The sequence below is a fragment of the Podarcis cretensis genome (genome assembly GCF_951804945.1).
Source record: "Podarcis cretensis genome assembly, chromosome: Z".
Classification (NCBI taxonomy): domain Eukaryota; kingdom Metazoa; phylum Chordata; class Lepidosauria; order Squamata; family Lacertidae; genus Podarcis; species Podarcis cretensis.
Window position 1 is genome coordinate 39,897,006 of NC_137184.1, and position 17,276 is coordinate 39,914,281.

The following is a 17,276-nucleotide window of genomic DNA, read 5'->3' on the forward strand; positions in this document are numbered from 1 at the left end:
TTTCGCCGCTCATGCACAGACGACCCACGCAGACGTGGGTTGCATTCTGCTGAGGATGCAAACGGGGCTCCGGAACGGATCCTGTTCGCATCCAGAGTTGCCACTGTACTTAGGAGCAGCAAGGTAGGCTGGAGAAGATGATGGTTTTGAATGCTCAGAGTTTTTAGTTCCCTTTTGCTTTCCACAGTGATGTCACATTTGGTAGATGCTAAGGCTGTTGCTGGCATGACACTTCTTTTCTGTTAGAACTGACAATGAGCCAGTAGAGGTTATAGAACACTAGCCTAGTCAAGAATAAACTAAGACTTGATTTAGGAGTTCCTACTCAGATCTATCACTTCCTTTTTGGTTTTGTGTTTCTAGCCTAGTCAAGAATAAACTAAGACTTGATTTAGGAGTTCCTACTCAGATCTATCTCTTCCTTTTTGGTTTTGTGTTTCTTCAGCTAAGTATGTGGATTCAAAGCTTCGTGCAGGTAACAAAGAGGCTACTGATGAAGAGCTCGAAAAGATGTTGGATAAAATTATGATTATATTTAGGTTTATTTATGGTAAGACCTGGTCTTCTTCTTTACATTAGGCACCCATGCATATCAGCAAAAAATAAAGGCCCAATAATGCTGACTGAATAAGACTTAATGAATGGGAATAAGACTGTTATTCTCCCAGCTTGTTTTGGGGTTTAGGTCTGCAGGAATCGGAGTTAGTTAAATACTCAAGATTGCATAACTCAGGTTCATTGCCTTAACACACAGGAACTACACACATCGATTTTTAAAAATGAATCTGTAAACTATTTGTGTTGTTAAATTTGGTGGGTCGGAATGCATAGATAGCAACTGGTTCTAGCATAGAGCCACCCTGAGGAAATAATAAGAAGGTTGGGTCAAACCTTCCACTGAATCTCTCTGCCATCTCAAAATAATCTATCAAGCCCCTAGACCTGTTTGGAATGAGGGGAGCTTCAGGGTTCCCCTCTGGAGAACATGTACTTGGAAAGGAGCTTTAAATCTGCTTCTCTTCTACAGGAAAAGATGTTTTTGAGGCCTTTTACAAAAAAGATTTAGCAAAGCGGCTATTAGTTGGCAAAAGTGCATCAGTCGATGCTGAAAAATCTATGCTTTCCAAGCTCAAACATGGTAAGGTTTTTTTGTTTTATCCTCTGCTAATTTCTTTTGTGTATACTTTCCATAGGAAATCCCCAATGTATGTTTTTGTACAATAAGTCACTTGAGTATTCTTTAGCCGTTGTAATGTGCATACCTTTTTCCTGCACAGAGCGTATTCCTGTACAGTGGTACCTCAGGTTAAGTACTTTATTTGTTCCGGAGGTCTGTTCTTAACCTGAAACTGTTCTTAACCTGAAGTACCACTTTAGCTAACGGGGCATTGCGCTGCCGCCACGCCCCTGGAGCACAATTTCTGTTCTCATCCTGAAGCAAAGTTCATAACCCGAGGTACTATTTCTGGGTTACCGGGGTCTGTAACCTGAAGTGTATATAACCTGAACCGTATGTAACCCGAGGTACCACTGTATAGAAAAACAATGTCATGTGTGAAGGATTCCTGAAAGACAGTGTCACTGCTGCTTTACTAGGACAGAGTAGTGAGGGAACACCAGCAGAACCAATCTGCAGCAGTGGCCACCAAACCAGCCACTCCTGAGCAGCACTGCAATACTGCCCTAATCTGCAACTTGAACTGAAACAGCAAATATATCTCTGCCCTCGTGTTAATGATGCGCTCTTAGTCACTTGTTGACAGTGACAAAATTCCTAACTGCAACTTCAATACACAACTGTCCTTTTGTAGAATGTGGAGCTGCTTTCACCAGTAAACTTGAAGGAATGTTTAAAGACATGGAGCTTTCTAAAGACATCATGATACAGTTTAAGCAGGTATGGGTACAAAGTGGCCATCCTTATTTCATCATTATCCGCTTGTGTTTAGTTACATCTGAAAATGACATTGCAAGGACTCCCTCTTGCTTTGCTTTTTCACAACACGCATACCTGCCTCTCATAGAATTGTAGAGATGGAAGGGGCCACAAGGGTCATCTAGTCCAACCCCCCTTCAATGCAGGAATCTTTTGCCCAATGTGGGACTTGAACGCACAATCCTGGGATTAGGAGTCATGCTCTACCAACTGAACTACTCATACTTTAGTTCCATCAACACATTTTGGCTTCTGCATGCCAAATTTGTAATGCTGTTAAGGATTTTTGTTTTTTGTTGGAGCTAGTATGATGTAGCAGTAGATAAGGAAATTCAGCTTGAAAAATCTGGGTTTCAATTTCATGAAATTTACAGGGTGACCTATGCCCAGTTTCCATCTCTGTTAATTTCAAGGTTTAACAGAGATTGGGGAGGTGGGAGTTGATTTCTGCCACTCTGAGCTCCTTGGAGAAAGGATAGGATCTAAATATGGAGTGGGTGAATGGGTAATAATGCCTGTAGCTTGTTTGTAGTTCTGTATAGCAATTCTGTCCATTTGATTCTGTTGTAGTATATGCAAAATCAGAATGTACCTGGTAACATTGAACTCACCGTGAACATCTTGACTATGGGTTATTGGCCAACCTATGTGCCTATGGAGGTGCACTTGCCACCAGAGGTAAGATAGCTGAACAACACTTCCAAAATGAAATAAATTTACTGCCCTTCTTTGATGCTGATGACTATAAACTACTGATTAAAATTAAACATTAGTTACCTAATAATTAGAAAGCTGGAAGATGGCCAAGAAACGTCTGAGATTGCATCAAGCTTTAGATTGGATATTTTGAGGGGTGATTATTTAAATTAAGTAGGTTAAGTAAGTAGTTTGGGAGCCTCTCCCTTTGTAGCAGCAAAAATAAATGTACAAAACTTAGAGAAGAGTTGAAGCTGCTTGCACTTTTTTAAAAAAGTATATTTAAACAATTTGGGATAGAGGTGACTTTATTAAATCTCTTAAGAAGCTGTGGCACAAAGATTTACTTAGTTGAAACTAGCAGTTCTTAATTGAAGATTAGAAACTAATTCTAATCTTAAACCCTTTTGGTTGTAAAATGCTGGTATTAAAATGACTTGAGTATAAAGTTTCATGGTACAAATATATTAGTGATAGAGCCTTTTCAGATAAGCAGTCAGAAAGTAGAGGGTGAGGGGAAAGGGCAGAAATAAGGAAATAGTAATTGATCATTTCAACTTTAAGCTCATATTTCTCTTCTCTTCAGATGGTGAAACTGCAAGAGATATTCAAGACATTTTATCTAGGAAAGCACAGTGGCAGAAAACTTCAGTGGCAATCAACATTAGGACACTGTGTACTCAAAGCAGAATTTAAAGAGGTAATGTTTTCTTACCAGTATAGTGTTAATCACTCATTGAAGTCATTTAGTAAATGTGGAATGTAACAGGTCTTTTTAAGTGATCAATCCCATTTAAAAAAAATTGGTTTCTGGCTTTTGTTCAGTTTTATTGAACCATTTCTGCCTTATTTCATTTAATGTGCTTTCGTTTCTTCATCAGTTCTGCCACCAACATCCTGTGCCATCATTGGATGAAATGCCCATCTTTCGGTGAATCTTTTGGTTGAACCCTGGATGAGCATAGACTTGTATTGGTTTCCAAGTTGTAAAAGAACTTTATAGGTTGAAACCAGCACTTTGAATTAAGCCTGGAAACAGGGAAACATTAGGAAGACAGAATAGCTGGAGAATCGGGGAAACTGTCCTAACGAGGGTTTGCTCGGTATAGATTTCAGCATTGTTAATTCAGACTGTCTGCAATTTCACAACCACATTCATAGCCAATCCTAAACTGGTCTAAGTGTTTCAGATACATAGTTAAGGAAGGCAAACCATAGTTACACATTATGTCTTCATAGGGTATTAAGTACTCTGCTCTAAAGACAACACAGTTGTCATGTGGATAATATTTCCTTTTCTGCAGAATGGATGTTATTTCTGCAAGCTGTAGGACTTTCCTCTGCATGCATATAGAACCATCATTAAACAAATTCCTTAAGTTTTCTAAGGAAATGCAGAAATGTTTTTATCATTCTTTTTTTCTGACAGGGGAAAAAGGAGCTGCAGGTTTCATTATTCCAGACTTTAGTGCTGCTTATGTTTAACGAAGGTGAAGAATTCAGTTTAGAGGAGATAAAACAAGCTACTGGAATAGGTTAGTATTGGATGCTCCTTGTTGTTTCTGAGTACTAGTGACTAAAAAACTAAACCATCTCCTTTCTATTCTAGAGGATGGAGAGCTCCGACGAACCCTCCAGTCACTAGCCTGTGGCAAGGCCAGAGTGCTAACAAAAAGCCCCAAAGGCAAAGATGTGGAAGATGGTGACAAATTTACCTGCAATGATGACTTCAGGCATAAGCTATTCAGGATAAAAATCAATCAGATCCAGATGAAAGAAACGGTACCTGTTTCTCCCCACCCCCTTCAGATTACTGTCATATGTTTTCTGGTCGCCTGATCAGTGGCCTAAATCACCCAGAAGCAGATCAGTGGCAGCTATGTTGACTCCAGCTTTCCATTTATGCTGCTGGAGTCATCAGGAGCTATTTGATATGCCAGAGGCAGGGATTACACAAACCTCTTTTTTCTGAGCTTGGGACATCAAGACACTTGCTCTTGACTCATTACAAACGAAAGCTGTCTTTTACATTAAATTAGATTTTCATTTTCCTAGTGTTTGGCAAAGCATCTATTTACATTGCATGCTTACTGGTTGAATTATTCATGGCCATCAGTTCCTTGCTGGGTGGCTTGCTAGCTATAGCTTATTCTTATACAGTAGCACCTTGGCTTACATTACCCTCAGGCAATGTAAACGTGAGGTTGTGAAAGCGGCAAACCTGGAAGTGTTTCTCGCACACACATGCGTAGAAGTGGTCTGCCGCCACGCGTGCACGCATGTGCAGAAGTGGTCCCTCCGGCTGCGGAAACCTCGGGGTCTGACCAAAGTTCTGGAACGGATTCCGTCCACAACTGGAGGTACCACTGTACTGGTTTATTTCCATTTCCTTCCTGCCGCTAAACGCCCACTAAAAGGTGACCAGGAAGAGGGTGGAAATCATGTTTCATTGCAAATATTTAAATCAGAGCTTCCTCTGAGCCACCAGGTCTTACACCCCACACAGTTTTTCAGTTGCTGTTGGTGTTACAAAATGTGCATTCTTCTCATTGGCACTGCCCGCAAAAAGACATAATATTTATTTAATGTAAAAAAATATTATCACTTTCCATGCAGCTTTACCATTTAAAAATGAAAGCAAAACAGGGCAGTTTTTTTTTTTTTAAAGCTATCGAAGTCATAAAACACTAAAACATCATTTGAATCAATGTAGCGGTAGTCACCAGTTTGGATGGCTTTAAAGAGGGGTTAGACAAATCAATGGAGGAATAGGTTATCAATGACTACTCGTAATGATGGAAAAGTACTTGTTCCAGTATTGTAGAGAGGATACCACTGAACACCAGATGTTGGACTATGAACGGCCAAGGGCTCTTTGTGCTCATGCCCTACTATAAGCTTCTCATTTTTTTTTTTAAGAATAATTTTTTATTAACCGACCAATCACATCAAATCAAACCAAATTACATAAATTCCAAATTACACAGCCGAATTTTAAATTTTTGTTGGGGGTACCCATATTTCAAGTTTCGAAGGGGGTCCAATCAACTTCTTGCTTCTTACTGCTGTTTTAATGTCCACAAATCTAATCTTATGATGTTCACAGTACTATCCAGTCCTTTCTTACTGTTTTTCCACATATTTTGTTGTTATTTTCATATATTTTTCCTTTCTCTTTGTGACCTCTGATAACCTCCGCAAGCTGGTTAGAACAGTTTGTAATCCTGCGTGGTTTTTTTTTTTTTTTTTTTAATCCAGTAGCCATATCCAGACGTTTTCCATATAACATCACTTCCATACATCAAAACAGTCTTAGCGTCATTAATCTTCACCAATCTGCCTCCTTTCTCAAAACCTCTGAGGAGATTCACTAGGAATGCAGTCTGAAAACAAGTCCTTTCTTCCTCCCGGCTATAAATCCTTTGGCAAGATGGCGACTCCGAATTAATTGCTGCACCATTCCCAAAAGCTCTTATTGCTTCTCGATCTTCATATAGCATACTTTTGGTTAAAGTTTATCTCCACACAGACCTTAATCATCCTGCTTGGGTCAGTTCAACCGACGATTCTAATGAGGAGGGGTTATTGTAAACCACATAGAAGGAAAGTAAAAAAGGTTTCCCCCCGCATTCAGTCCCGTTGTTGTCAACATACCCAGCCTTTGGTGTATCTTCATCGTAAAATATTCCTCTTTCTCCAACCCGTCGTCTTCTTTCGCAGAGGTCACTTAAATTAGCAGACTTCACTCCCCTTCTTCACTTGAAATATGTGCATTTGCTTCTTTTGTAATTAATTATTCCAAATTGCTGCAACTAGTGCGCGATCAGAGACAGCGTCCAGGAGAGCCGAGGTCCACACGGGAGCATTCTGCCTAGGGCCCTCACCCCCTTCTTTTGAATTAGGGGGTGATTTATGGGCACAGCAGGCAAGGGCAGTGTTCCCCATTTCCTTGGGGCAACAAGGGAGGCTGCCTACTCCCATAACAGCCTCTTAATTACCCCGTGTGGGTCGGAGAGATGGTATTGTCAGCCATCTTCCAATGCGCCCCCTAGTGGCCCCCACCCTGATATAAGCTTCTCAGTGGTGTCCAGTTCACCACTGCAAGAACGGATTGCTGGATCAGCTAGACCTTGGGTATGATCTAGCAGGACTCCTGTTTATTCTTAGCCAGATGTACAATAATCAGCCTTTAAATACTATTGCAAAGGCCTGAACAAACAACAGCTTTTCAAACTGGTGCTTAAAATGCAGGATAGTTGGCGTATACAGTTATGGGAAAGGTATTTCAAAGGCAGGATTCTCCTCCTGAGAGATCCTAAATATTAGTCATTGCTTGCCTGCCTGACTTCTAAATGGCCACACCCAAATAATTAACTTGATGAACAGAGATGGTTTGTGTAGAAGCAGGTGACTTAGAATACAAAGATATATTTAGGATATTCAGGTTTAGGGGGGTGGCCTTTCTTATCGGAAGTAGTACCTCGTGGAACACCAATGTAATTTCATCCACCCATCCCAAATTAATGGCTGATTTAAATTAATCCATTCACTTTAGAGTTGACATAATTAAAAAAGTTTTTCCATTTCTGATATGCTTTCCCCCCCAAATGTCCTGCTTCTGCAGGTGGAAGAACAAGCAAGCACTACAGAGAGAGTCTTTCAGGATCGTCAGTACCAAATTGATGCTGCAATTGTGAGAATCATGAAAATGCGCAAGACGTTGAGCCACAATCTGCTCGTGTCTGAAGTATACAACCAGCTTAAATTCCCAGTAAAGGTAGAGTATGAGTGTTCTTGCTTAAACTATCGGCATCAAAATTAGTCCTGCAAATTCTCTGCTTGTTACAGAACTTTCAAGATAAAAATAGTTTTGTTTTTGAGAATGTCCAGTGTAGCAAAAAGGGATGCGGGTGGCGCTGTGGGTTAAATCACAGAGCCTAGGGCTTGTCAATCAAAAGGTTGCGGTTTGAATCCCCGCGACGGGGTGAGCTCCCGTTGCTCGGTCCCTGCTCCTGCCAACCTAGCAGTTCGAAAGCACAAAGTGCAAGTAGATAAATAGGTACCGCTCCGGCGGGAAGGTAAACGGCATTTCCATGTGCTGCTCTGGTTCGCCAGAAGCGGCTTAGTCATGCGGGCCACATGACCCAGAAGCTGTACGCCCGCTCCCTTTGCCAATAAAGCGAGATGAGCACCGCAACCCCAGAGTCGTCTGCGACTGGACCTAATGGTCAGAGGTCCCTTTACCTTTATGTTTAGTATAGCAAAACCAAAAGATTTAGTCAGCAAATGATAAAGAATTCCAATATAGGATATGTTAGGAAGGCTGTGAGCTTTCAACACTCAGAACATATGCCTATATGCTATGTGTTGTTTAGAATAGGAAGATTTTGTAGATGCAGTAAAGTGCATGTCCAAAGTCCACCTGTGTTGTGAATCTTAATTTCTTTCTGTTTATAAACCTTTGCACCCATGTGAAGGAATTGAATTAGTACACCAATATGTAAAAACTGAATGATCATTATATACATATTTTAATACTACCATGATTAAAAAATGGTTGCTGACTTCCTGAATTGCTTTCACAGCCCGCGGACCTTAAGAAGAGAATAGAGTCGTTGATTGACAGAGACTACATGGAAAGAGACAAGGAGAACCCAAACCAGTACAACTACATTGCATAAACACACAATGGGCCTTTCTTTCTTTTCTTTTCTGCACACTTGATGTTCTACTTGGTTGCTGATGGATAAGCAAACCTGTTGATCCCATTAAATTAACTTTTTCTACTACCAGTGGCTGAAAGGAAGCAACACAAGGGGTGGGGTGGGGGTATAGTAGAGTGGGCATTTCAATTGATTTTCACATGCCCATTTTGGTATTTACATTTTCAGAAGAATGCTGTTGAACTCTTCGCATGATATTCAGTATGGTGTGCAGAAAACTGTATGGAAGTATCTGGTCTTTGTGGTTCCATTGGGTCCTTGGTCTAAAGGGAAGCCCTTTTTAAGGGTTTGATAATAAACAGCCAAAGTATTGATTTCACTATCACTCTGAATAACAAAGGGCAATCTCACGTTCACCCAAGTTTTTATTTCTTTGGAAATAAAATTACACTCCTGTGAATGCACTTGTAAGGCTGATACTGTTCGTTGTTTTGGTACCCCATGCTTGGATTTGTGCAACCTTGAAAGTGCAGGGGTTAAAACTACTGATGCTCCCTTTGCTCGTTGCCTTCAAACAAATAAAAAACATTATTAATGTATTTTAGTATTAGTAAAATACATTTTTTTAGTATTGCAAAGAAGAAAATGTTAACACTGTATACTCAGAAATTAATAATACCACAGTTGGTTTGGGATTCCCTCTGTCTTTACGTTAGCACTACAAGAACAAAAAGAAGGGGGTTTCATCCTTTGCAGAATCCTATGGGGCTTCCTATTGGGCCAGAAATCTAGATGGCTTTTTTGTAGAGATGCATCTAATGTCAGCTGCATTGTGCCTTGAATCAATCTGCCAGGCTTCCCAGGCTCTCCTTAACTGTATAGCTGCAAAGAATCTAGAAAGCTAGTCTTCTTCAAGTATTGCACAACCCTCAGAAGATACCAGGAAGTTGGGAAAGGCAACAAGGGCATTGAAGCCTCTTTCTGACTTTGGAACAACCTTTACACCCCCCCCCCAAAACCTTTATACCCACGAATGGGTCGACATTAGCTTGGCTGCAGGGGTGGGGGAATAATCATATCCTCAACCTTCTTTTGTGTGTTACATTGTTTTTGAAGCTCAACTTTTCTGAATGTTGTTTGTTAAATTTGTTTTTGTTCTCATAGTTTCTCTTCAGGCTTCTGTTGGAGTGCTCCTGTTTAACAAAAGCTGATCAATTCTGTACTGAGCATGACACAATATTGATAACAGTTACAGCTCACCAGAGCTGACTTCCCAAAGCTCCTCACAACTACTTAAGCCAGAAAATCTTTTGATGGCCTATCTTCAGATTCTGCCCTGGTCACCTAGGAACGGGCAATGCTTGCAGCAAAACAGACCCATTTCAAGTATGAGAGCCTGCCATTTACAGAGTAATATTGCTAGATCAAGTGAGGTTTGGGAAATCTTGGGGAGATGGTAACTAAGAATTCATCACAGGATGTGCTTTTAAAGATTGTTCTGCGTCAGCTGCAGGATGCCTCTTCTGTTGTTGTCATCCTTGCTCCACTTATATGTGATGTTTCTCAAAAGTGTCCCCCAGAATGAGCATTATTTATAGAAAATAAACTTAGGAGGAGTTCACAATGGGGGATGGATGGAAATGAAAGCTGCTGTACAATTTGGTGTGTCTGATACAAATTTGTGATTTGAATGCCTTTTGGGGAAGGAAATTAATTCCTTTTAAAAGATGAATTTCAACTCGAGCAAACTCTTAGCTGGGGTAAATTCTTTGGAAACTGCACCTTAATCCTATTCTGAAATGTGCCCACAATTGTGATTGTGATCCATTCAATTGTCACATTTCTGCAAAAAACATTTTCCAGAAGCAGTGTGTTAAAATATGAACAACTAACAAACTATGCCTTTGCTTCACATCCCCCCCCCCAATGAGCATTACTAAATTACTAAGTCACTTTCCCTATCTTCCTGTAATTGATATTGAGCTATGGCAAAAACTACTTTCCAGCCATATTCTCCAGCAACTTTTTTCTTTTTCCTGTTTTTTGCTGGAATCATGTGCCTGCTTTATTGAGCCATAAAGATATTTATAATAGATATATATAAATACATTTTCTTGCAGTGGGGTTAGACTGCGACCCAAACAGTCTGTGTGGCCAGACATTTTCAGATCTTCCTCTGTTGTGTGCAGTTCAAAGCAGTTGCATTTCTTTTAAAAACTGCAAATTTATTCTGACAAATATTTTTGTTTGGGGGATTTGTAAAAAAAACAACAAAAAACTTTATACCCTACAAAATGAATTATTTTTTCTTTCTTTATGATTTAAATACATTTTAAAGAAAACCGTGACCGTTTTGTTTCAAAACTAATGGCAAATGTGTTGTAAAGATTGTTTTGTTCTCTAGCTTACAAAAAGGTGCCAAAGTATATATGGTAAACTTTTTAAAAAGTAGAATTTAAAAAAACTTACGTTATCTATGGTTTTACTTTCCTGATCTCTTTCAGATGCTTATTTTTCTGTTTGTGTGTATATATATGTGTGTCCCGGTCTCTTAACTTTTCCAAAGCAGAGCATCTGTTGTAACTTTCTTTTTAAGACAAAATGTTTTTGGTTTTGTGCATTCTTAAAGTATCACTTTCATTTTTGATGAATTCATATAGTTGAGCATTTCCTCCTTTTAAACACATTTAAAGTTCTAAGAGTACAGCAGCATTCAAAAATGTAATATACTTTTTGTATAAAGAAGTTATTCAGAAGAATACCTTTGGAGTTGGGTTGTGGGAGGAGGCACACATTTGTGGGAGGGAGAAATAACCTGTTCCTTCAAAAAAAATGTTCTACATACACAGGTCTGCAAATGGGGCATTGCATCCTTCAGTGCAAAAAAAAAAAAAAAGTGAAAATTTCAAAGTCAATGGATGGGTACAGCAAGTCTTTTCTTTGGTAAATAATGTAAATATGTGTCCTTTAAAAAGAGTGAGTCTGTTATCTAGGTATTTTGTGTCATTTAATAAATAAACAGTTTTGTGTTGCTAAACTCTTCATTTTGTCATGTGGTATGGAATGTGCCATGTACATTTGGGAGTGTTAAAATGTATTGTTTTCTCTTGACCACTTACAAAGTCATAAGAATTCTCACAGCCAAAAAAGTTGCACCTGAACCAACCCAAAGAAAGCACTTAAACTAGTTTGGCATTACATGTAAGTTTCAGCTTCAGGGACACTTTCCTGCCCTCTTCCCCTGTACTTCCCTCTTCAGAGCAAACCATAGTTTGCTGCTTAATCCAAGCTACCAAATTATGGTTTGTGCTTCCCACCAAACCAGAATTGCAAACCAAAATTTGATACTAGTTTCGAGGGGAAGGGTCAACTGTAGTTTACCACTTTGGGAAGTAATGTCAGACAGCTTTGTTGCAGAAGGAATTGGAAAGAGGGGCACTCGCATTCCAGAGTTGCATGTGCCATGCACAAGTGCCATGCACATGCGACTCAAGTTTTTGTCTTATTCTTAGAACTTGTACAGCCTTGTAAAATTGCCCTCCTTTCTTGGCCGCTGGACACAAGGAGGTCTGTACCAAAAACTGTTGCAGTGCCATTGTGCAGCTGTACATACCACATTGATGCTGTCTTTAGGCCTGCTTGCCCACTCCTTAGTGGTTCTTAAGAAGGTTGCTTTAGTGTGGGTAAACATCAGGCAAAACTTAATTTGATTTTAGATACAGCTGTTTTCAAGGCCAAAAGCCCAATAAAATAGCATTTTCACATAGCATTTCTAGCCATTATAATAGTAATTCTTAGATGACAGAAGAGACATGGGGTTGGTTCCCTATGTCTATAAGAACCCCTTGAGACTGGTTCCTTTGTATTTCCAGGAAGATCAACTGCAGATTGAAATCAATGAATGTGGGTAAAGCAAATGACCTGGGCTCCTTGTCCTGGCATAGTATGCACTCATTGTGTATTTTGGATGTAACATACAGAGAAGACTTTTAAATGAACTTTCAAAAGCTGCACAGATGCCTGTGCCAGGAAAAACCTGGTTCCATCGTCACCCACCTGCTTAAAGTTAGCCAGCCATATGGGCCAGCAACTGCTGACCTAGCCAAGATCTGTTAAGCCCAGGGGCCAAATGTGATCCTCCAGGTGTCAGAAGCCACAATTGGGCAGGTCAGCAGTAAAACACCCAGTGTCAGTGAAGCTAATTCATTATTCCAGGGGTCGGCAACCTAAGGCCCATGAGCCACAAGCGGCCCACGGGGGTCGTTTAACCAGCCCACGAGCCACCCCCGAACCGAGCCACCCGCTTGGCAAGTCCCTGAGCTAAACCGGCACAACGCGGCATGAGGACTCGCTTCTGTGGCGCCAGAAATCGCAGGTGTGCGCGCTCACAATCCAGCCCACGGAGGGGACTCATCTGGAATGAACTGGTCCAGGCGAGGTAAACCTTTGCCAACCCCTGCAACTTTTATCCGTAGATCTTTCCCCAGTGAGGCAGTTGCGAGGACTGAAGGTCCCTGGCTTCTAATGCTCCTTCACCAGGTCCCTCTTGCACCACCCTCTTCATTTCTCTGCATGTTCTGAGAGACCAGGGGGGAAAGGAGCTGGCTGCATTAGGATGAGATTCCCTGACTTCTTCAGTAACCTGCCTGCACTCTGCCTATTGGCCCCACACCACCTGCCTCTGAACCACTCTGTGCCCCAGCCTCTTCCTCTTCACTGAACCCTGTTGCCTCTTCAGGTTATGGCACTTCCTCCCAATCTGCTCCCTCTTCTCCCTCTGACCACTGATCTTCCCACCTCACACCCCTGGCTCTGAGCCTTCTTCCCCTGCCTCCCACCACTCCTCTGCATCCAGCCAGCCCACCATGGGCATCACCAGGATTTTTGTTAAGGGGGGGCAGTCAAAGTTGTTGAGCTTTTTTCTTTCCTTTTAAGGAAATGGGACATGCAATCCATGACACCAGGTCTCTGCCCATTGACGAGTTGTTTTCTTTGTTTTGTTTAATGCCCTCTTGTGTGGTTGAACAGAGGATGCTTGCCACTTCCCTTCCCCCTCCCCAAGACTTGTGCAGAAGAAATTAACAGAAACCACCAGCAGCAGTCTTTTGTGACACCAGCTGGCTTGGAGTATTGAGGTCACAGAGCTGAGCAAAGCCCAGCAGCTTGGTAATCATCCTGAAAGGCAGACCTTGCCTCCTAAGAGGATCAAGTTGACTGGAAAGTGGTTCTGAATGACACTTCTGATGAGTTTCAGCATAGCCATGAATCACAAATTCTAGAGGGGATAAAATGATCGCAGGCAACTAGCTAGAACCCATTGGTGGTTATAGTCCTTTTACATGGCTAAAGGCTGTGGCACAGTACTGCATGCAATGAAGTCACAAAGTCTCACCTTGTCATTTGCAGGGGATGAGCCTTGGTCCTTCCATTGCAAGGGAAGTTGTTCAGTGATCAGAGTAAAAGCCTTGCACACAGGAAGCCCTGAGTTCAATCTCCAGGTAGTGCTAGGAAAACGCCCTGAATGAAACCCTGGAGAACATTGCTAGATAAAATAATTAGTCTGCCTTGGCAGCTTCCTATGCTCCTAAGAGTTTGCTCCTGTGACATCTGCTAATTTATATATATATGCCTTCCTATAGTATGTGAACCCAAAAGTAGTTCACAATGGATGAAAAGGAGCCACAAAAACACCATGGTAGCAGTTTCAGTAAATCATAGTAGCCAAAACACAATAGAAGAGACTATATTTAAAAGGGTGATTAATAATAATAATAATAATAATAATAATAATAATAATAATTTATTTATACCCCGCCCATGTGGCTGGGCCTCCCCAGCCACTCTGGGCGGCTTCCATAGAAACAAAAAATACAGTAAAATCACATGTTAAAAACTTCCCTGAACAGGGCTGCCTTAAGATGTCTTCTGAATGTCAGGTAGTTGTTTATCCCTTTGACATCTGCTGGAAGGGTGTTCCACAGGGCAGGCGCCACTACCGAGAACGCCTTCTGCCTGGTTCCCTGTAGCCTCACTTCTCGCAATGAGGGAACCGCCAGAAGGCCCTCGGTGCTGGACCTCAGCGTCCGGGCAGAATGATGGGGGTGGAGACGCTCCTTCAGGTATACTGGACCGAGGCTGTTTAGGGCTTTAAAGGTGAAATAGGATTGTATTGGACTGCAGTGTGGTGAAGGAGCCAAGTGAAGAAGAAACTGCCACACTGGAGTGTCACAGCAGAGAAGGCTCTGTTGTCCCTCATCGCTCATGCCTCAGGCCTGTAGCTTGCAGAGAATCCAAATAGGCCTGCAAGGTTGCATTTGGCCTGTGGTCCTGAGGTTCCCCACCCTGGTGTGGAAGTGTAAGAAACTGCCAGCCCTTAAGATCCTCATGATGATCCCTGCTCCATGTCCTACAAGCAAGCCCACCCACCTACACCCACTGTCCCCACTGAAGCCATGTGGCTGCAGCAACTTCTAACAAGATATTGCAGAGCTCTCGCAATATCTCACTGGAAGCAACCACAACCATGCAACCTCAGTACCAGCAGCAGGGCGCAGGGTTCCTTTGGGGGCAGGATTCCACTACTTGACGTGGCTGCTACAGCCTGCCTCATTGGTGAGCTGGCCCTGCTGCTTGTGCATTTTTTGTGGTGGTTGTTGTTGAATACTGCCCATTGCTTGATAGAAGATCTGGGTTGATGCTTGCCTGGCACAGCAAAAGGAGGGGGTAGGGATTGTTGCCAAATACCTGGTGCATCACAAGTCAGTCTATTATGGTGCTAACAGACAAGGAATGTCTGGAGTGAGGAGTTATCTATTGTCAAAAGTACACTTACAAGTTAGGGAAAGACAAGTCCATCAGTAGCATGCGTGTCAGTTACTTCTAGGTGTGTACCCAGTGAGGCAGTTTCTACAACAGAGGCCCTGCCCCTGTTCTCAGCTTATGTATCTCCCCCCCCCCCCCCAAAAAAAAAAAAAAGCTTCATGCAAGTTTTTGCTCCTCCTGCTTCAATCCTCTTCTGGTCCTGGGGGAGAGTGGAACAGGAGAGGTGGGAGCAGGAGGAATAGGTGTGGCAGCCCTGGACTCTACACCAGCTGGACCTTTCTCTCTCTCCCTTCTGCACCTGTTCTTCACCTGCCAATCCTGCAACTTCTCCTGCCTCTGACTCTCATCTCTTAGCTGTAACAGGTCCCCTCAGTTCACCGATACTTTCTTCCAAGTCAGCCTCCAACCCCCACTTCTCCCTGGTGCACACATCAAAATCCAGCCACAGCTCCTCAATGTTGCTTGCTCCCTGCCTTGCAGGCCTATTCCCACCTAGGAAGGCAAGACCCCTGACTGACTCCAGCTGCAAAAGCTGAGGCTGCTGAACTATGACTGGGGGGGCTTGGTATTGATCACAGTGGCATTCTCAAGGAGGGAGAGGGAGAGAGGGGCAGGAATGGGTGCTGTGGTGGCAGCACTAATCCAAAGTAAGGTACAGAAGATGCTGAAGGGGCTTCAGAGATTGCACTGAGCACAGCCAAGTTTAGAAAGATCAGGTGGTGGGAAAGTCCTTTGTTTGAGATGATGGATAATTGCTGCCGGTCAGATGAGATACTACTAGCCTTGATCATCCCCCACATCTGTAATATTTGGACATAATATTCCTGAATTGACTTCCAGGGTTGCTGCAAGGAGCATAATGCACACAAAATGTATTAAACACTTGAAAGCACAATACAAATATTAAGTACTATCTAACCTGGTATAGGGAAAATTCCTGTGATGTGATCCACCAGTTGTTAAAATATTAATACAGGGGCATATGGGGTGTTAGGGAAGGAGGAGTAGCTCTGCTGGGGGACACAGTGTGCTCCTTCCAGGGTAGCTTGGTCCCCACCATGCACTCGGCTCTCACCTGTGGCTCCTAGAAACTGTCAGCATGCGACAGCGGCCATACCCAGGTAATAATTAGGGATGTGTGCCGAGAAGCCACATTAAAAGGCTTCAGGAAGGACCACAAACCAGCAAGCGTCTCTCCCTCACCACACCTCTGCCTCTTCTGATTACTCTCTGTCTCCATGCCTACAGCCTCACATTCACCAAGCATGGTTAGACACTGACCACCAGTGGCGAAGAAGAGAATATCATTGGCATGTAACCCCATAGTCGCCTTTGACTGCACTTGACCATCCAGGGGGTCCTTTACCTTTTTTTACCCTTTTTACAGAACTGATTCACTGTGGAGCAACCAGTGTTAGGAGCATCCTATCTGGTGAAGTTAGAATTTCAGCAACAGTACAGTTCCACATGAGTATTTTATTTTATTTTATTATTATCCCTAGATACTACCAAACAAGCCTGGCATGGATAATTCTTTCCATTTCTGCAATGCATTTCTGAGCATGCTGGCCCCCAAATAAGAGTTCAATGGACAAATATGTGTGCTTAGGATTGCCACTTTCATATGCTTGGTGTAAACCGCTGGACTTACTCAGTAAACATTATGCAAGTACTGTATTATCACCACGAAGGTAGTTCCAACAAATTGGAAGTTTCCCTTTATCTCTACCTTGGTCTTCCATCTGTGAAAGTAGGGTCATGATACTCCAAGGAAGAGAAAATACAGATGAAATATAGATGAACTGAAATATACTCAGAGTCGCAAAGTGATTTCATGCTCTTTATTCAGCTCATAGTGGTGAGAAGGAATGAATGAATGTCCCCTCAAAGTATCTGCTTTATATACATTATTTACACAATGGGCTGCACATGATTGGCTAATTCCGGAATTCTACTGTAAGCCAATCAGGTTGTGGATTCACTTCTATCTGGAGCATGATTGGGTGGTTCCTGCCAACCAATCATACTGCTGCTTTGTTCTAGGACCCATCAGACTGCTGCATTCTGAATCCTATTGTTCTAGGACCAATCAGGCTGCTGCCTTTTGGATCCTATTGTTCTAGGACCAATCAGACTGCTGCAGTTTGGATCCTATTCGA

General features: G+C 42.2%; 1 protein-coding gene across 3 annotated transcripts in view; it reads left to right on the forward strand.

Annotated features, from left to right (window-relative positions):
- Positions 1-9,304, forward strand: part of CUL4B (cullin 4B) — a 30,551-nt gene extending 21,247 nt beyond the window's left edge. For 2 of the 3 annotated variants that reach the window (XM_079962697.1, XM_079962695.1), the window contains 9 exons: positions 446-550; positions 1,028-1,138; positions 1,812-1,897; positions 2,507-2,614; positions 3,219-3,332; positions 4,062-4,167; positions 4,242-4,414; positions 7,257-7,409; positions 8,218-9,304. In XM_079962697.1, the coding sequence (XP_079818823.1) occupies positions 446-550; positions 1,028-1,138; positions 1,812-1,897; positions 2,507-2,614; positions 3,219-3,332; positions 4,062-4,167; positions 4,242-4,414; positions 7,257-7,409; positions 8,218-8,313 (1,052 nt within the window). In that variant the 3' untranslated portion in view covers positions 8,314-9,304. The remainder of the gene's footprint in view (positions 1-445; positions 551-1,027; positions 1,139-1,811; positions 1,898-2,506; positions 2,615-3,218; positions 3,333-4,061; positions 4,168-4,241; positions 4,415-7,256; positions 7,410-8,217) is intronic. The other variant, XM_079962696.1, reaches the window with a different exon arrangement.
- Positions 9,305-17,276: the final 7,972 nt, after the last annotated feature.